The 20,139-nt window shown below is 45.5% G+C and overlaps 8 protein-coding genes across 8 annotated transcripts; 4 read left to right on the forward strand and 4 right to left on the reverse strand.

Annotated features, from left to right (window-relative positions):
• Positions 1-762: 762 nt before the first annotated feature.
• UA08_01148 (hypothetical protein) lies at positions 763-2,659 on the reverse strand (the record flags this gene model as incomplete). The annotated part of the gene is made up of 4 exons (XM_020260980.1): positions 763-983; positions 1,032-1,856; positions 1,946-2,339; positions 2,414-2,659. 4 exons carry the CDS (start codon positions 2,657-2,659, stop codon positions 763-765), a joined length of 1,686 nt encoding a protein of 561 aa, XP_020123329.1.
• An 862-nt stretch (positions 2,660-3,521) lies between these two features.
• Positions 3,522-4,652, reverse strand: UA08_01149 (hypothetical protein; the record flags this gene model as incomplete). The annotated part of the gene is made up of 1 exon (XM_020260992.1): positions 3,522-4,652. The coding sequence occupies one exon, from the start codon at positions 4,650-4,652 to the stop codon at positions 3,522-3,524; it is 1,131 nt and encodes a 376-aa protein (XP_020123328.1).
• A 672-nt stretch (positions 4,653-5,324) lies between these two features.
• UA08_01150 (hypothetical protein) lies at positions 5,325-6,844 on the reverse strand (the record flags this gene model as incomplete). Its single annotated transcript, XM_020261003.1, has 6 exons — positions 5,325-5,502; positions 5,733-5,828; positions 5,904-6,408; positions 6,471-6,507; positions 6,563-6,582; positions 6,643-6,844. The coding sequence occupies 6 exons, from the start codon at positions 6,842-6,844 to the stop codon at positions 5,325-5,327; spliced, it is 1,038 nt and encodes a 345-aa protein (XP_020122819.1).
• Positions 6,845-7,869: 1,025 nt separating this feature from the next.
• Positions 7,870-9,086, forward strand: UA08_01151 (hypothetical protein; the record flags this gene model as incomplete). Its single annotated transcript, XM_020261014.1, has 2 exons — positions 7,870-8,418; positions 8,739-9,086. The coding sequence occupies 2 exons, from the start codon at positions 7,870-7,872 to the stop codon at positions 9,084-9,086; spliced, it is 897 nt and encodes a 298-aa protein (XP_020122820.1).
• Positions 9,087-11,851: 2,765 nt separating this feature from the next.
• UA08_01152 (hypothetical protein) lies at positions 11,852-13,549 on the forward strand (the record flags this gene model as incomplete). Its single annotated transcript, XM_020261025.1, has 4 exons — positions 11,852-11,895; positions 12,063-12,162; positions 12,230-12,358; positions 12,392-13,549. 4 exons carry the CDS (start codon positions 11,852-11,854, stop codon positions 13,547-13,549), a joined length of 1,431 nt encoding a protein of 476 aa, XP_020122821.1.
• A 1,162-nt stretch (positions 13,550-14,711) lies between these two features.
• UA08_01153 (hypothetical protein) lies at positions 14,712-15,140 on the forward strand (the record flags this gene model as incomplete). Its single annotated transcript, XM_020261036.1, has 1 exon — positions 14,712-15,140. The coding sequence occupies one exon, from the start codon at positions 14,712-14,714 to the stop codon at positions 15,138-15,140; it is 429 nt and encodes a 142-aa protein (XP_020122822.1).
• A 478-nt stretch (positions 15,141-15,618) lies between these two features.
• Positions 15,619-16,437, forward strand: UA08_01154 (hypothetical protein; the record flags this gene model as incomplete). The annotated part of the gene is made up of 1 exon (XM_020261047.1): positions 15,619-16,437. One exon carries the CDS (start codon positions 15,619-15,621, stop codon positions 16,435-16,437), a length of 819 nt encoding a protein of 272 aa, XP_020122815.1.
• Positions 16,438-17,952: 1,515 nt separating this feature from the next.
• On the reverse strand, positions 17,953-19,512 carry UA08_01155 (hypothetical protein; the record flags this gene model as incomplete). The annotated part of the gene is made up of 7 exons (XM_020261058.1): positions 17,953-18,079; positions 18,143-18,312; positions 18,387-18,893; positions 18,944-19,025; positions 19,107-19,182; positions 19,237-19,387; positions 19,447-19,512. The coding sequence occupies 7 exons, from the start codon at positions 19,510-19,512 to the stop codon at positions 17,953-17,955; spliced, it is 1,179 nt and encodes a 392-aa protein (XP_020122816.1).
• Positions 19,513-20,139: the final 627 nt, after the last annotated feature.

The raw sequence follows: 20,139 nt of genomic DNA on the forward strand, positions 1-20,139 counted from the left end.
ATGTGACAAGAGAAAGAGATTGTTCAAACAATAAGGGTTCTTTTCAATGACTAGAAGCATAAAAATGACTCAACAACGTGATAGGAAAAATTGTACACTTGGCTACAAAGATGTTTTATGTTGGCAGGATGTGTTGCCACAGGTCCCCGGGCCAAAAGAAATTTATGTCTTGCAAAAAATTCGGGCGGAAGGGATATCAAATTATTAGTCGAATCACTATCAGATGCAATGGCAATGTTGTTTTTCATAGCTGCGCGCCTGATTTCAAGAAGTTCTTTGAAAATGTTTAATTGCGGCAATAATCTGACAATTGCCTCCGGGATGCGATATGGGCGATTTGAATTGCCATGGGTATCGATGGCCTCTTTCAGCCTACCCACTGACATATCGATGGCTGTCGGGAAGTCTATAATACTACGCGCGTGTTCTTGGTCCCAGTTGTCGAAGGACAAAAGCACAAGTTGTGAAAGTATCCCAATGGCGTAAAGGAATGACGCATAGCCTCCGCATAGCCTGGATAGGGAACTTTGAAATAGTCAGTGGGCTCGATCGAAGAGAATGTGTCAAAGAATGCTTTTGTCGAGGTCAGACACGAGTAGAGGATGTTCAAACGAGACCGAGGATAGTTTCCATATATTACAGTAGGAATATCTTGATTCAGAGGTACCTGATCTCTAAATCCAAAAGGCCGTCAAAACAAAGTCCAGACAGGAGGAGTACGATCAAACATAGTCTGATGGCCGCCTGTACATTTTGAAACATTCATTTGGCTATCCTTCTCTTGACCCGTATTTTTCCCCAGCTAGGGGGCACCTGTACTTCCGCTACCCAAACGTTCTCCGGCCGTTGACCATGGTACTCATTTGGAAATGAAATATCGTATTTCATCAAGAGATTTGCCACAATCATTTTCAACTCAAAGTCCAGCAAAAACCTGCCCGGACATGCATGACGTCCATTTCCAAAGGGTAGAAACTGTGGCCCTGTAGATACAAAGTTTAAATTACCTGTATTTGACGTAGATGACTGACCGTTGGAACCCGCATGTGGCGAGGAAGTAGGGCGGTTTGCCTGAGATTTCTCTGCTTCTCGTTGCTGTGAAAAGCGGAATGGCTTGAACTTCAGCGGCTCATCAAAGATTTCTGGATCGCGGTGTACAGGTAGAGCGAGAATTGAGATCATAGATCCTTTTGGTAGTACACATATCTCGTCATTTCCCCCGGGTATCTCGAGACGGTCAACCATAACTTTTCGCATCATGCTTCGATGACCAAAGGTGCTAATGCGCATCGTCTCACGGAGAACACTGTCAAGACGTACCATCCGGGATATAGTTGCCTTTGTCCATAACTCTGACCATCTCTCTGGTTCCAAACCTGGATTGAAAGCAGATTCACCAAGTACTTCCGTTATCTCGCGACGTAGGATTCGTATAGTGTCATACTCGGTGTCTGAAGCTAGAATGTTGAAAATTATATTTGTAATGGCAATGCTGGTTTGATGTGTCCCAGAAAAACTAGTCAGTGCTAGTCGGATTGTCATGTCGTGTAGATTAAGCTCCTCTGGTCTGTTCTTTTGTGCCCATCGGAACATTGTCTGGAGATGGTCTACAGGTTCTGGAGTCTTCAAACAGTTGCTATTTTTCTGATCTGCGTATTGATTCACGGTGCGCACCCTGTGCTTAAACGTTGGCCGGAATACTTTCTTTATCTTCCAAATATGATAGCGGAGTGGTATCGCAGCGATAGGACCGAGAATAGGGCGAAGGAGCTTTGGCAAAGCTCCTATAATTCCCGCAACAAGAACAAATTGATCAGCGAAATAGATGTTGTGACGCATGTATGTTCTGTCTCGACCTTTTTACTGTCCAGTCAGCAATGGCACAGAAAAAGACTAACTGATCATCTCGTAAACAAAGTTTCCGAAAATGGAAATTTTATCTCACATAATGGCACCCCGACAATGTATCTCCCCGATGCCCTGACGACCACTTCTTTCATGATTTCTAAAACTTCAATCTCTTTCCATTTACCCGTGTCCGTGCCAAACAATTCACTTAAAGACAACCCTAATTCGTCGTGCAAACCAGGCATCAACCTTTCAAGGGACCGGCCTCCGGTCAGGAAGGTCTCTACCAGCTTCCCCGTCCAACCGTCATCGTTGTACTTGCGATGACCTGCTGTCCAAGCAATTTGATTGAGCTCTCGCATGGCATCTACCGCGCTGAGGACATTATCAGGCTGAGCAGTAATCCAAGGCAAATACGATGGCGGTAAAACGACCTCGTCGCGGAACAAACCGTTTCCGGGTAACAAGCATGGAATATTCTTCTTCGAATACTACCCATAAGAACAGCTATTAACGCCAGGGACCATTAAATTTTCCACTCACTCAAGGAAAGGGGTTAGTTCACAGTTTCATAAGTCTCGCTGTATAAGCTCCGACAGTCCAAATAATACGCAAGGCGGGTTTTCAAGCTGAATCGTCGTTTACCATGTGGTTCCCGAATGAGAGGCAAAGTAGAAGGATATCGTATAATCTCGACATGCGTGCGGACATAGGAGTAGAGTAGCAGGGCTAGAGCGAGTATGAAGATGAAGTAAATTATATGAGAATGACCTTGTGTAAGTTGAGAGAGATCGAAATCTCGTCCCGCCATGAGATCTTCTATCTGCCCAGCCGGAAGATGTAGATATTCACTGTAGGTATACTGGCTTAAAAAAAAAAACGCGTGTATCTCGGTATTCGGAGCTATATGAGACGGTGAACATTGCCGGATATACATAACTACCTAAATAGATGATAATTGCTAGCAACATTGGCTATCTCAAAGGCTATTTAGTCACACCAATTGTCCTAAAATAGTGTAGATTGTCTGTCAGGACTTTTGTGACATCCTGTTGGAAAGTAGTGGGGGCCAAATAAATGCAGCTTGGTTGTCACTTGCAAGGTCTTGAGCTCGACGTTCAGCTTTTGGATAAACCTGCATGAGCTAGTCAGCTGAAAAGCTACGCACTCGGACTTACGCCGATTTAGTCTCATGGTTATGTGTCTAGTAGAATTTCAAGGCTACTGAAATGCCTACCAGTGCACTGCCTCGAGGAGATGCGAGTCAGCAATACCCCTGCCCCTGCGAGAAGCAGCTAAAATATGACGCACGCTTATGCATTCGACTTCGTATTCAGAATAGTCGTAGATATGACCACGATTAGTCCTTCGCTAAAATGTGCTTCACGAAACATACTTACCAACTTCCACGGCAACCTCTTAGTCATAAAGCACATCTCGACATTCGATAATGATAAACCACTTAGAGTTTAGTCTAGTAATAAACTGATGGTACGAAGCTGCAAATTCAATATCTTGCAGTGGGTTCAGCCACGACATAATTGTAGGAAAAAAGGACTAAATTGACTAAAGGATCCGAGTAAATACCATTACCTAGGTACTAATACATTAATCTGATATCTAGTTAATCGTTAGGCCTGGTATTGTATTTATCATGTATTGTATGCGGTGATTCAAACATATCTTTCCTTCTTGTACTCATTCAAGAACCATCGCACACTACGGTCTAAGCCCTCTTCCATACTCACGACAGGCTTATACCCTAGAACACGCTTCGCCTTTTCGACACTTAACGTGCGTATCATGGTACTGAAACGAATGCCTTCCTGAGTCATATTGGGTCCCCGACTTCCCCATGACCAGGCCCATACAACCCACTCGCTAATGAATCCCATAGCCAATCCCACCCATTTGGGGATGACAATGATGTCTTCTGGTGAGACTGGCAGACCAACACGTGCCGAGATTGCTCTTTGAAAATCCCAGAATAGCCAGGGATCATCATTGGTTATATTGAAGCATTCTCCGTCAACTGCTGGGGCATCAGCTGGGTGAGGATTCTGGCCATTAGCTGCAAGCATCGCACGAGCAGCTAGTAAATGGGCATCTGCGAGGTTTCCAGCGTATACGAAATCAAAGAGGTTTTGACCATCGCCCATCTGGAAACGGGATCGGCCTTGTCTTGCGACTGCAACCATTTTACCAAGCGATGAGACGTCGTTTTCGCCAAATACTAAGGATGGCCGCAGCACACATGTGAGAATTATTCGCCCACCAATGTGGCGTCGGCGATTTGCATCAAGAATTAACTCTTCTGCATCTGCTTTTGCCAGTGAATATATCCGTTTTTGTAATGGTGGTCGCAATATGGGCATTTCTTCCGTTGCATTGACCAAATCAGAGACATTATCATGGATCACGGAGGACGAAGATGTGTATATCAGTGCTCGCACAGTGTCTAACTGGAACGCAGCGTCTACTAAATAACGTGTGCCTTCGACAAGGATGGAGTAATACGCTGACACTGGAGCATCCGAAAACTCTGGTGATGCTGTGTGAAAGATCGTTCGAGGTTTCGCAAGGCGTACAATGCGTTGGACGTCTTCGGCCACGGAGATATCAGCCTTGTGGTAGTGCAAGTTGACAAATCCCTCACGTCGGTTCCGCGTGGTATCAATGTCCAGCGAATGAATGACGCACTGAGGGTTAGCTTCAAGGATTTTGCCGATTATGTGGTATGCAATGAAGCCGTTTCCTCCCGTTAAGAGAACAGGGCCCATTGTAATTTGTTCAGGCATTTCCATTTTCGGAAAAACTAGGGCTCGGTACAGTCGCAAGGGGGGAGACACAACGCAGGGACTTGCAGATCAACTGAAGGTTCGGGAGAAAGGACTCTTTTTACCTTTCTATAAATTTTTGGATATAAGAACTGTGGTGAACAAGAACTTATGTGTGTTCAATGAAAGTACCTGAAAGTACAAGGTATCAAACAAAGAATTGTCTGGTGTGGATCCAAAATACGACCTGAGCGTACTTATCAATAACCTGCATATGCTACTTTGGTGCACACTTCAGAGAATGGACATCATGCAGCTGAAATGCAGAGACTGGGGGCTGGAAGAGAGGGGTCAAGTTCACCTAGTGCTCACTGGGAATGGCCAGGCAAACCCAATAGAACCTGCTATTCAGCAAGCATTATATGCGAATCAGCTTTGAGGCAAATATTAGCAATGTAACGTCCGTAATAGGCTTTTAAGTACGGTGCATTTGGCACATGATTATCACACCTGGCTATACCTTAACGCCGAAATTCACCCTAACAAAATCCAACATCTAGTTATGTTACAATAGCTTATACAACAGCGTAGAGAGGTCAAGCCAGTTCGACTGATACAGTGTTGAAGGCTTGAAAAAAATGCTCTCTCGTATAGAACGGGGCAATTTGCTTTCTTTCTCTCCTGTTATTTATCAGTCCCTCAAAGACCTGAAACTGGAGAAACTGGAGCGTCATGAAACGTGTTTCCGCTCCGCAAGGAGATCACGTCACTAGCTTGATGCTTAGCTCCAGTCTCGAATGTATCCCCTTGGATAGGGTCTTGTGTCTTCCTGTTAGGGTGCTCCTCGAGATTATAACTATTAGACATCCGTGACGATCTAATAGAGTCAGTTTCCGTTTGACCGTTCCGTGTGTTCAACCGGCTAGTCAGAGACTCGTATATAGATGAGCCCATGCGGCGTATTTGATTGAAGAATGGCGGAAAGCAACTGACACAAGCGACGATGATTGCCATGTTCATTTCAACAACTCTAGCAAACAGAGATCAGCTTCGTGATCGTCCACGAGCAATAGAACTCAAAAAGAGCTCGAAAATAATCCGACATACGTATACTTGGCATTGACACCTTGTACCCACAACGTATCTGAACTGCGTTGGTGAATCGCAAAGTTAATCAAACGGGCCAGACTAGTGGCGCAGGCGCTTTTCAAACCTTGGTCAGTATGATTTTCTTAGTTCATACACAGACGTGTGCAGCAATAGACATGAAACACTTACGCTAGACCGCTGCCAAACACGCAAGCGATCCCAATCCATTTTTGGGGGTTTAGCTTCAACTGCGATACCGGGTAGACAGGAAGAAGCAGCACATAGAAGTCGGTGACCACGTTGACAACCGATGTGAACATCACCATGCCATCCTCATTGAACTTGCAGTAGGAGCTATCCAGTTCAGTAAGGCTAGCACATTTTAATAGGCCCCCGATGCCTAGTCCGATGAAAGCCGTGTAGAGCATAGAATCGATCACAATTCCCAGCCATGCTGCAATTACTACGGTTCGTTCCACCCAGAAGAGACGTATATATAGTAGAAGAATGGAGACCTTTGCAAAGCATATTACCCATGGATATACGATGCCATTGGCGGACAAGATCTGCTCTTCAATGTTAGTAAAGAGTCGGTGATGAGAGGCAGGGTCGTTGCATACCCGGCTAGAAGACGGGTCGAGCAGGGTGATGGCTCGGATATCCCACAGATGACGACCAAATCCACGAGGAAAAGCTGTTCAATCAGGGTATTAGTGTCTTTCCATATTTGTATCAGAGACAGCCTAAGCTACTCACATTGTGTGTAGACAATCATATGCACAATCGAGCCAATCTGTAAGCCAGATGTAAGAAAATCAAGGGCCACATGGGTGAGACTTGAAACGCACCGCTGCCAATACGCAAGTTGCTGGGAAAGCTTAGCATGGTAGTACTCCGAGCATCAAAAATGACTGAAAACGGCACTTACTATCATCCACTCGCCAGTTTTTTCGCGGTCCTGGACCCAACCGAACCCACATCCGGACAGCAACAGCTAACATCATGAGGGTTATAAAAACTGCCTCTAATGCTATAATCGCACCCTCCTGCGATGGGGGGTTGACGAAGTTAGAGACTTCTCCGGGAGGTGGCTCACCCGCCGGAGTGTTAGGGCTAATCGAAGTCGCCATGGCGTGAGATTGAACGATACAAACCGATATTGGTGCGTCATGCCCTGTTACCCGGTCTAAAAGCGGGCTCGGAAAATAGTCATGTATTTCAGGAGCTTAAGCAGAGTCAGACAGTTGTTTCCAAAAATCCGCAGCCTCGTGGGGACGAGGTTGTCTCCGAATGCTCTAGTGTGAGCCCTCGACTCGTTTACTTCGAAACGCGAGTTGAATATTTCTTGAAAACACAAAGCAAGCTGTGACCAGATGTTTCTTTTCTTTTTTTTTTTCCTTCGAAGTGAGGAGTAATGCAAGCTGATTAATACATACAAAGCAAGAAAAACCACATGCAGCTAACAGTTAGCCTGCTGTCTCTCGAGCGCTTGGCCGCTTTGCCAGCCAATATATTCCGTAATTCGAGAGTTGGGGTCCGAATCTGTACATGCATGGTTTTTTGTGGACTACCAATTGTCATGCATGCCACATATAGAGATAGCAATGATTGTCAGCGCCAAGTTCTCAACACACCCTGTGTTTCTGTGGGTAGGAGAGGGGGAAGCAAGTTAACGAAGCTGAACTGATTCTGCGCTGGCATTCTCGTAAATGGTGAACTAGCTCTAGAGCACTCGGACAAAAGCCACCCAAGTACTCTACTGGGCCGTGCATGTTATCCAGCACGGAATATCAAAAGCACGTCAGGGCAGACACCGAAGTTGGGGCCATATGCATGCTTTCCCCTCCCGGTATGATGTTGACTATCCAAAACAGAGCGCGAGTCATAATCTACACTGTCGGTTGCAGCCTGTTTGGGCAACGATATGCAATTGATGCAGTGGAATCGGATCAGACACGAGGCTGACAGCTGCTAGGTGTACAGCGGCTAGATAAGTATGAGGCCAATTTGACATGCTTAATGTCGGAGATATTATTAGGTGGGCTATCCCGGATCCTGAAATAATATGGTTCCATTTGAAAGATCGAGCATGTGAACATTCACTGGGATCTCCTAAATGGCTTTTAGAGGTAACACAACAGACTCTTTTCCTGCCATGGGGGTCAATTCCGACGAACTTATGAAGAGCTATACAACGTCCACAGCTCTTTACTATTACGTCGCGATCGCAAAACTGCTAGAAGAAAGGCCGATCGCGAACAGTATTTTCATTCTTGTTCTTCTACTTCCTGCTTCGGTGGTTTTTCGTCAATTCAAGTTCGGCAGACGTCCAGAAGACCATCCAAGCTGCGAAAGACCAAACAACAGTCGCCCTAAAGGGCTTCCCAAGGAGAAATATCCTTTATGGGTGTCATTGCTACTAGTATTCTCTCCGGCTTTTGAGTTCCCATTCATGTTTGCGCTACACCCGGTGATTCTCGCATCTCACTCGCAACCGGCTTCGCCGTCAACATCGAGCCTGATTCCAAATACGTTGCCGTCACCGGTTCAACTCGCACTGCAAGTCGCCGGCTACTTCGTGGTACAAACCTTGTTTACGCACTACGTTTTGCGATTCGTCACCATTCCGCTAGCTACGGAACAGCCCGAGACAGAGAAATCAGACGACGACGATGAACTACTTACCGCTATGGTTATGGACTTCGTACGTCCACGTGGTACACTACTATTTGGCGTGACAGCAATGGGACTGCCATCGGCATTACATAGAGTATTTGGTAGTTTGCACCCCCTGGCCATGGTGACATGGATTGTGGTGGATTGGATCTGTGCCATGGTACAAGGGCGGGTTTTTCCATAAACCATTTTTAAGGCAATGAACTCTGAAGGTGCCATCATCAGAATAGATATAGAATGTGTACATATTTCTTCGCTATATTTTGTGAATAAGTGAATAAGCCTACAGCTTGAGATGTATACACTGCAAATTGGACTTTGAACTTTGCTATGAGTGAAGCTTGACAGCTTTTAAGGGACAAGACCACCGGCGGTGAGAAGAAATGCCAATCACGCCTACCCCGAAGTGTTTGCAGATTTTGTAGAATCATATTCCGAGAACGAAGTTCCCTGGTCTTTTACATGTTCTTCATGACCCGGTCTGAGAACGAGACGAAAATCCCTGCCATGCACAGGCTCGACTGGACCAAGAGGTGGCTTAGTCATGTCCATTGGAGGAACATCATCCATCAGCTTGATCGAAAAACGGTGCACAATAAGAGCAGCAAACATGAGGGATGCTTTGCGTGTCACTACCCTCCCAGGACATTTGTGTGCTCCGCTCGCGAATGGTATGAAGCTTCGGCTTCGTTGTAGATTGTTATTTATGACATCGCCAGTCTGTTCGTCGAGTTTCAAGAACCTCTCTGGCCTGAAGATGCCTGGTTCTATATCGGAGACCACCGGGCTCATTGCTGCATATCGATAGGGCAAGAGGATCCGGGCCCCTGCTCTATAAACTCTTCCGTTTATATGACAATCGTGCAGGACTGTACGCTCGGAACTGGAATTTGTAACCAGGCGAATTGTTTCGTGAAAAAGTGCAGTTGAGAAAGGGCGATCGTCGAGTTGTTTGCACAGGTTGGCTGGATCCTTGGAATCAAGGTTCGACAATACAGTGTTTACTTCGGCCCTGAAATCCTTTAGTATTCTTGCATCCGAGGTGATATATGTCAAAAGCCAAAAGGAAACTTTGAAAATGTTGGCGTTGATACTGTTCGTTGATCATTGTAATTAGTCGCGGAATTATGAACCTCTAATCTGATAAATGGACCATACCCCCAAAAAACCATCAGAAGATGTGAAGCCATGTCCTCCTCGGTTATACCACGCAGCCGCATTTCTTCTTCAGCTACTCGCGCTGCCCAACATCGGTCTTCCTTCTCAGATGGATCTAAACGCACGTATTTCAACAAACAGCGTCTGAGACTACTTGCAGCATCTTGTCCGGCACCTGACCATGGTTTCGGGAGATGATAGAATAGCTTCCATATCTCGTGGTCAAGACAAATCATGTCCGTAATAATCGTTGGTGAAAGATCCCAGATTTTCACTCCGAACCAAGCTGTCGTCATAGCTTCGAGTATAGTGTATTGAGACCATCTAAGAACTGACACTCTCTTACACTCGTTATCCCCCTCTGGCATATACGATGACGCAGCATAACTAGGCGGATCGATAGCAAAAGATGGGATTCCTTCCCACTGCGTCCTCTTATCAATCACCTTACCCATTGAGTTCATAAGGCTTCTAAACTCCGCAATCGAGAGAAGCTGCTTGTTCATCAAACTTTCTGCCAATAAAGCAAGAGGCTTTTGCTTGGGATTTGGTACAACTCCATTAACACCCCCGCTGCTGCAAGATGGGGGCATATACATGTCACGCAGTCCTTGGGGAGATGAACCAAATAACTTCAGTAGATCGCGTACATGATCTATGTGAGTTATCTCAGGAATGGTACCACTGAGTATGCAAGCCATGTCCTGCTCCGAAAAGGCAAAATACAGCCGTTGTCCAAATACTAGGACAGAAAAAGGCTCGTATGTATCACCACAATACTTCCTTGTTTAATGTCAGCTTGGATATCTATGTAGTGTTTATATTGGAATTTTGAAACTAACATTCCTTGCTTTATAAGTCCCTCTAAGTTCCCAACCAATGGAAATGCGTGTCCTTTTTGCCCATGTCAGTAACCTATTATCGACAGCAAAACATAAAACGTTATTACCGATAACTAGATATATTCTATCAGCCACTGCTTATTTAATGATGGGTATTCTTGCTTACAAGGTATCCAATATGGAAGCTCTTTTGGTGCGTTTTGATCCAAATGAGGTTGAATGGTGAAGCGCCAAAGTCGCCACGCGAATAAAGCCGCCATAGGCATTAAACAAAATACCGTGGCTTTTCGAGCATCCATCTCCGCAATGAGATCTGACAGACCAAAGCCTAGAAGTAGTGACATCTTCGTAAATACTTTCACCTGACGCTTTTTGTTCTAAGGTTGGTTAAGTATCCAAAGCGTGATCTGACGAGATTAGAAACAGAGAAAGATATCAAGATGAACAACCAGACTGTGTGAATTTTAAAGCCTATTTCTGCTTTCTATTGTTTTACAGCATAATTTAAATCTAAAAACTCGGATTTGCCCGCTCTTCCCCGTCAGACTTCAGGCATAATTGGCATCCATACTCGACTAAGAATCGCGAACTTAGGACAACAATTGAGCTGAACCCCACCCTCACCAATTGACGAGCAAGTTATCTGTTCGGTTTTACATACTATGACAGCCGCGCACCGGTGGCGTGAATGTATGCAGCACGCATGCATTAGTAGTCGTCTACGGTCAGCCCCTCATTTTAGCCCCATTTGCATTACTGATCCATTGAACTGATAGTTCGAGCGTCTTTACAAAGCAATAAGCACTTCGCTGGCTGGCTGTACACGCTGAGTCAGTAGTACGCCTGCTATATGCAGTCTATCTGTCTGTCACAGGTCGAGTCGAATGATAAACATGAATCGGACAATCACCGACTTATCGGGGGCCAGAATTATTCTCGTATATCTAGGTATACGCACTTATATTTCCGGTTTCCTGTGCATGAGGCTTGAGAGTATACAGTGCTGAGTGGCCAGAATTACCATTGTCTGTAGATTAGTCCTGGTTACATTCGAGTCATTATTTTGAGCGCTAACAGAGTTGCAGACTGGCATTCCAGTCTTTTAGCAACCATCCTAGAGACATAACTATCATGAATATTGCTTAGTTTCAGCTCAAAATAGCACACTGGCATCTAATTGCCAATCTGGCCTACGTACGTAGTTTTGACTACCAAGAAATACATACCCCCGGGGCTGAAAGCCAATAGAGCATTATCATAATCATACACTGTTACAATTATGAAGCTCATTACTATGCTCAATGAACGGTTATGACACAGCTACATTTCTGTTATTCATAGGCCTTCATATATTGCAACTTTCATCATCCCGGTATCAGTTACGGTATGACCATCTATCAAGTCTTTTCTCAAAATCCCTCTGCCCTCGAGCTATAACTGTCTTAACTTTCTTCCTCCGTCATGGATTCCGAGCCACTATTTGGTACTTTATTGCTTTTACTTTGGTGTGTGTGGACGTATCAAATTCATCTCGCGGAGAGTAAAGCATGCGTGGTTAGTTGCCCTCATTCATGCAATGGATATACGTCCATATCTATTCGAGACAATAAACATCCAAGGGATTATTTCTATCAGGCTCTAGATTAGTAACGAGTTCTTTTTTACAGAGTAGGAAAAATGTCACAATTGTCCGACATCCAGTGTGGATATTCCGCGTCCTCGGCGCAATAAGTTATCTATGGCAGGGACCGGAAATGCTTCGCAAAGCATATGTACGACTCGGTTGCTTTCAGAAACACCATGGTTTTTAATAGGTCAACCAAAGCTAACAATGTTTAGATGAAAGGAGTTCCATTTGCAGTTCGAACGCCAGAGACATACTACGTCCATCTCTCGTCCCAGATGCATATTAAAGAACTGACGGAAGCATCGGATAAATACATGTCATTACATGCACTTTCTAAAGATGTAAGATTTTTTCTTTAATTGTTCGGCTGATAGAAAGTCACAATCATCAAGAACTGCGTTGTGCCTATTGATTATAACTTCGCTAACAATGTTCGGCAGATGTTCCAGCCAAAGTACACAATGGACGGTCTTGAAGTTGACGATCGAATGAGTGCAAATGGCAGCATACACTCACTTGCTCTTCAAATAAATTTGCGGGCTAATCTTCTAAGACTACAATCCCCAGTTCAGGAGCGCATTGCGGCCTTATTTACAGAAGAGCTCAAGTCAGCCTCCTTAAACCCAGATGGGTGGAAGTCCTTACAGACTTTCCCGGTGGCAAAGCGTCTGGTAACTGCTGCTAATAGCCTGGTTTTCTTCGGGAAAGAACTCTCCTATGACACTGAGTTCTTGAAAGCTGCATTGGACTATCCCGAAGATCTGATGGTGACAGCTGAGGCATTACGATTTATTCCAGTTTATTTTGCACCTTTTGCCGCACGCTACTTAATGCGTGGTTATAAAGCATCGAGAACACTGGTTGAGCGCTTAACGCCTGTCGTTGAGGAGCGGCTCGTTTCCAGTGATAACATACAGAAACCGGCGGATTGCATTCAATTTTTCATAGATGCAAGCCTGAAACAGAGGGCTGGAGAAAAGCCATGGACCGCACAGAAAATTGTCCAAGTCCTTCTTGGTGTCTGGTTTGCGGCCGTACATCAACCTGCCATGTGCCTTGTATACGCTTTGGATGATCTCTGCGTTCAAGGGAGGAAGTGTCCGCAATACATCGACCAACTTCGAACGGATGTAAAGGATGCTGTGTTGATGGAAGGGGACGCGTTCGACGTAGACAAGATACCATCATTGGACAGCTTCTTAAAGGAGTCAGCACGGCTAAAACCGACAGATTCCATCTCAGTGCGACGCAAGGTTTTACAACCATTTACATTTTCCAATGGGACGCGTTTGATGAAAGACGACGTTGCATGTGTGCCCTTGCAATGCATTTTAACAGACCCAAGTATCTACCAGGATCCGTTGAAGTTCGACCCTTACCGGTTTATGAGGGCCAATAGTAACAATAATAGCGAAGACGAAGAGGCCAAAATTCGGGCAAAGCAAGAAGCCAAGCCATTGCCACGCAATCCGCGATTCACCGATACAAGTACACAATATCCCCTATGGGGCCTTGGAAAGCATGCCTGGTAAGATTACCACTTTGTCCGGTTCCCTCTACGATTCTTTGTGCTGACCAATGTAGTCCCGGGCGTTACTACGCATCTCTTGTTATCAAACTTTCAATAGTCCATATATTGCTCAACTTCGACTTTGAAATAGGAGATCCTAATACATCAACTTCTCGGCAATTCTATTGGCGGTCGTCAATTGTTCCTAAGTCGAATGCTACTGTACTTTTTCGTGAAAGAAAACTAGAGGGGAATTGACGGAATTGACTGCATCAAGGTGGCCGTAGTGATCACCGTGATACACAAGCCTAACGAGCAATCCATTACTACCCCAGATATCTCTCGAAAACGGAATTCTTTTCGAAGAGGAAGATGCATGAGCGATTGTTGAAAACCGGCCATTAGGGCTTACTTTTAAGTGGGTCCTACATATATATATATCTCTTACTCCAGGTGGAATTTCTGCCATTTATTTGGCACTCTGAATTACTTGAAGAATTAGTGACAGTAGTGAAATCTGGTGGACTTTGCTTTTGGCATTAGGAAGCTGGGGGAGTTAATTTCATTAACGAATATTAAGAAGTCATGATTGTTTCCAAGGTTGTTGACTTGACTTGTTCTCATATTTTAAACTAAGACCTCGGCAATCCCGATTCCTTTGACTCTAGATTTTCTCTCACTAAAGGGTGGTGCTTATTATCGGAAACGGATCAACAGACTCTAGGCCACGGAATTCAGGCCTTGACTCTCCTCTTAGCCCCCAATTGAAGGCTTTAATAGCAATGGGCTACGTAATAGTTTAAAAGCTTACATCACAAAGAATAACGCAACATTATGAAACAATTCTTCTGTCGATCCTCAAAGATCCTGGAAGCAGTTGGGTTTAGGACTGACACTGATCTACAATGTAATCTCATTCTTGTCACCCGTGTACGCGTCCTGACACGGGTCGAGAACCTAGGTATATTCATTGCAAAAATTGCCCGTGGTCAGATATTTATTCCTTCTGTTGCTGCCAGTGCTCTGAAAAAAATCGCCTCTTCGTTAACCCTTGACACTCCATTGGGCCTTTATTGAAAATTCAGTGCCAAAAAAACCCCCATTACCCACAATCAGAATACAGTCAAATCAAATCCCCGAAGATGCGACCTTTCGTTTTATCACTCCTTGCTTTGATAGCACCGATGGCCGTTCTAGGCCAGAATAAGACTTACTATCTTCAATCAACAACCGGCGAATATCTCAGTTACCTCGTGGTCAGTGAGGGAATCGAAGCCAGCTACCTAGAAGCAAACAAGAGCGAGGCCTATCCAGCGTATATTGACAGCAGTGGTCATCTCACATTGAAGAAATCTTCCTCAACATCCACAGTTACGCTATCGGATGAGATTGATGGACAAGACAACTTATACGGTGTGCTCCTCAACTTTGGGACAGCCACAACAGGCTTCGCATTCGCTAGCAACGGTACTCTGACTGTTAGCCAGAGCAATTTCAAGGGGTTCTTTGCTTGCGATAATGGTGACTATGGGAAGCAACTATTCTGGTCTGCCAGCGCCATCAGTGCTCCGGCCAGTTGCGAAGGCGTCACCTTTGCCCGGGTGTCCACCTGATGTGCAATAGCTAGTTACGACCTGTAAGGCTAGGAACTGCTAGAGCACTGACTTTTTAAAATTACAAAATGATTCTCCCATTCTTGTTGAAAGTTTGTATGTTTAGAGAGATGCAAACAGAAACGTCGGCTTATCACAAATGGGAAGAGGGGACATTTCATGGTTGATCCCACATGTATCTATCGCGATAAACTTCCAGAAAAATAGGGCTCTTACATCAATATTTCCTTACTATCAATTGACTTAACTCACAACACGTCTTGAGCAGGACACAAAATGGCTTTTGTATAGCTCTAACCCTAGTCCTATCCATATGGGGTAATTCACGCGGCAGCACCGGCTAACGTGGCGTGTGCTCCGATACCGGAGTGCCCCTCTATATTTGTGTTGACAAGCTTTGGATGTATATATGTGGCCAACAAGGCCAACACGAGGTAGAGAAATATATCGTTTGTTTATAATCAATTTTTACTGCACCATGGTGAGCAAAACTGAATCTGCAGTATACACACATGGTCACCATGCATCTGTCCTCCGGTCCCATACATGGAGAACAGCGCAGAATTCGGCTGCATATCTCCTGCCCTACCTCAAGCCAGACATGAAGTTACTTGATATTGGCTGCGGGCCCGGGACAATTACCGTTGACCTCGCAAGTTATATCCCCCAAGGACACATCACGGGGCTCGAAAACGGCGAAGGCGTGCTTACCCAAGCTCGAGCCCTAGCGGAGGAGAAAGGTGTCGCAAACATTGATTTTGTTTTGGGAGATGCCAACGAGCTTGCCTATGATGATGAAGCCTTCGATGTTGTCCTGTGCCATCAAGTCCTGCAACATGTTCGTGACCCAGTCAGGATTCTGCAAGAGATGAAACGCGTCGCCAAAGTAGGCGGTATTGTGGCCGTTCGTGAATCAGACTATGGCGCATTTGTGTGGTACCCAAATTCCGAGGGCATGGGAAATTGGAGGGACCTCTACCACAAGGTCACGAGACACAACGGTGGTGAGCCTGATGCCGGGCGCATGCTTCATGCGTGGGCCAAACAAGCCGGTCTCACCGATATCAAATGCAGCTCCAGTACATGGTGCTATAGTAGAAAGGAAGAAATCGCGTGGTGGAGTGGACTCTGGGCCGAAAGGACGGTTGCATCGTCTTTTGGGACGACAGCAATCGATGCTAAGTTGGCCACCAGTGAAGATCTCAGTAACGTGGCTACGACCTGGCGAAAATGGGGTGATGAGGAAGATGCGTGGTTCAGTGTGCTGCATGGGGAGATTATTTGTCACAAACACTAGATAATATGATCTGTACGACATATTTTGCAGTCTCCTTAGACTCAGTCTTCCAGCTTGAAATAATATTATCCAAAGATGGCCATCGATGTCTACGCCGTCCCAATACCTAACCGCGCGATTTCCATGCCTATGACTCTGATGGAACGGAGCGCGATCAATACCGATGCGGACTGCAAATATCTTCTGCTACTTGGAAATCAACACGAATGTGTTAATTGATTCAGTAATGCTTTTTTTTTGTCGCTGGGTAAAGCACGTTGACTGGCCTTAGGGTTATTGGTAGGTCGCGGCCATCCATAATCGGCAATTTTAAACGCAGCGACGCAATCTCAATTGCCGGCGCAATCGCCGACGGTGGCACAAACCCCCGCATGGCAGATTGCCTCAACTCGCTCCATTCTTCAACTTTGCAAATATCCTCGCCCGTCACACTCCATCTGTCACAAGGATGATTACCGGGATTCACCACGTTAATTTGCTTGTGCCAGAAGGCACTCTGGACGATGCAACGGCTTTCTATGGCGATACCCTCGGACTACAGCCGACTCCTGTTCCGCATTTGCAAATCGGCAAGATCGCTTGGTGAGTCATTCCGTTAGGTAGAGAGAACATTGCTGAGATTCGGGCAGGTTCAATATAGGGGAACCGGGTGGTCAGCAAATCCATATCGCTTTCGGGCACAACGAACCGAATGCATCCCGGCACCCGTGTTTCAAGCTTGGGTCGCTGGAGGATCTCCAAAAGCTGCAGCAAAGGATATGGGATCATCATATAAAAGGAGGAAGCGCGGCTCCCTTGGCAGCTGATAAGCCTGGCGAGCAGGACTCGGGTATAGTCTATGTCTCACCTTGAATCAAACCGGTGCTAACATGCCGGGCGTGCGCAGGAGCCAAAGGGATTGAATATCCAACCAGATTCTTTGCCAGAGATTATGCAGGAAATAGGCTGGAGTTCACTTTATAGCGGACTAACTCGTTGACGTTGTTAACAGATATTTGGCAACATTTGTATGAGCATTCGCCAGAGATGATATTATAAAAATAGCTACTGAGCAATGCATTACCAGAAACAACATTACGTACTTCGAAAACTCGTTAAAAACTTTGTTTCCTTTTTATATAATTTTGTCCCTAATCTGATAAGTTCGTAAATGGTCTCCATGAATAAGATGTTGTATCAATAGGTGAACAACCTGGCCCCGGATGCTCTGCTGAGCCATCTGTTCATGAAGACATAATATACGTGAAGCAGAATGCATCCTGCCGCGACAAAAAGTAGCAAACCTGCATTTGTCCAGTGACCTGTGGGGTACCCTTTAGTAGCCTCGTCGGACTTGTAAATCCACACCCCAGCAATCTGCCCTGGAGCACCGAACGATATATTGAGAGCGATGGCAAGCCCAGCAGCAGCCGTAGTATTCAGGTTAGATGAAAGCCAGCCCAACAAAGGAGGAATGCATGAAAAGGAGCCACTAGCAGCAACAATTAGGCAGCCATAACGGTGCTACCTTAATTATCAGCCAGAATAGCGTGACCGTTTCTTCGGAGCAAACCATACCTGATACGCATCTGGAGGCAGAACAGCCGATGCTAGAAATCCCATTGCACCAATAAAAGCGAATACAGCAGAATGAATGCCACGCCTGTATCTCATATCTCTCCGTTAGCAGTCCGCCAAAAGTTTGCGTGATAGGTTTGGAACTTACGCATTGAAGTGGTCTGCTGAGCCTGCTACTGCGATGGTGACCACATACGCCACAGCATATGGTGGCACAGTCATTAGCTGGGCTTTCAGGCCTTTATAACCCAAGCCAGCCGTTATGGATGGCGTGAATAATGAAAGGCTAGAAAATGGGGTGGATATTCCAAAATAGACCTGAGATGTATTAGCACGTTAAGTAGTAAGCTACCTTCACGGGCGTGGAAAATGAAAATTGAAAACAGACATACTGCATAGTGAGCATAAAGGCGCCAGTCTGTAAGAACACTTTTGGCATCCTTCCAAGTCATTGCCTTGGCGCTTCCTTGCGATCCTTCGAGACGTAGTCTCTGTTTGGCCAATTGTTTTTCCTCGGCAGTAAGCCAATGTGCAGTCTCGGGGTAATCAGGAAGAAGAAAGAAAATGAGAAAAGCCGAAAAGCAAGAGGGGGCTCCCTCAATAATGAAAAGCCATCGCCAGGCCGATAGTCCATGAGACATGTTCAGATGGCCTACTCCGTATGCTATTGCTCCTCCAAAGGCTCCAGCAAGAGTGGCGGATGCGAGAATGAGGGCTACTCGGATGGATCTCTCCGATACCCGGTACCAGAAGGTGAGATAGTACACAAGGCCAGGAAAGAGCCCAGCTTCAACAACGCCGAGAATGAAGCGAATACCTGTCACTTGAGCAACATTTTTAGAGCCCCCAAGACCCATGGTGATGGCGCCCCACGATAGCATTAAAAACGCAATCCATCGCTAAGAGACATTATCAGCGCTACCGTTTATCGAAATTTTGACGTGCGTACACTTGGCCTCAACTTTTTCAACAGGTAGTTGGAAGGTACCTCGAAAATTGCATACGCAATCAAGAAGACCATCAACGCAATGCTAATGAATATAAGTCAAATCTTAAATACTAATGTGTCCACGCAATGAAATAAAACAGGCTGTAATCGGAAACAGACTTACGTATATTGGCGGTCTGTCATATGCGTCTCAGATAAGAGATCGTTGTCTGTGTCCGCGTTCAATATCCTGGCGTTCCCTAGATTCCGTTAAATATAGAAAAGATTTGCCAGAGACACTACATTGATTATACCGATGTTCGACCTGTCCAAATAGCATAGCAAATATATAAAAGCCGACAGTGGAACGATACGCAGGTCCTGTTTCCACACTAAAGTCTTGATGGCTGTCTTGTCGAACTCATTCGTCTCTTCCAGGCTCTCCTCTGGACTTATGGAATTCTCCTGCAATCTGAACATTATCTCACCAAATACATATAACTGATGCTAGGAAGCTCACATACCTGGAGAATACCTGGTTCAACATCTTCGAGACTTTTGCCGTGGGAAGTAGACTCAACGACGGTCATATTGATTCAGCAAAAGAGCGGTCAGCGAGTATATCTGAACAAACCAGGACAACGAAATTTAGGAAATGCAAGGAGTAGTAGTTGGCTGCAGAAAGTATATTTAGTAGATAAGTCTATGGTACGATGCCGTGAATGCGACTTCGCGAGTCTCATGTTCACGAAATTAGACAACGGAAGAATGTGGCAGGTAGAGTTCCCTTTCTGTTGTCTCGGCGACTGCCCGGATGCATGCATTTTTAAACCCCGCCTCATCTTCCAGGTCTGGGAAGAATAGCCGCTGCCAAGCAGCCCCCAGAATTGGCCTATCGAGTAGTTACACGCTGCGCGTTGGTCACATCATCGGTGGTTTTTGCCTATAGTTCGCGGGCTGGTGACTCATATTAAACAAATCTCAGTATTCGTTGTCACTGTCCGGACACCTGGGCTTATATGCATATCAACGGCCCCGTATCTCTCGATGTCTATACGGGATTCTGGAATTCAGAAACATTCTAAAATAATTTCCCCAAAGCCAAGCATCGAATATGACTCCACAGGCGGGATCTGGGGCCAATTTTAGCCAATGAGAACCTCAATTTTGAATGGGGTTGGCAAAGGCAGACCCGCTTTCGGGGCCGATCTTCTGAC

The sequence above is a fragment of the Talaromyces atroroseus genome, assembly GCF_001907595.1.
Source record: "Talaromyces atroroseus strain IBT 11181 chromosome Unknown scaffold_1, whole genome shotgun sequence".
In the NCBI taxonomy this organism is placed as follows: domain Eukaryota; kingdom Fungi; phylum Ascomycota; class Eurotiomycetes; order Eurotiales; family Trichocomaceae; genus Talaromyces; species Talaromyces atroroseus.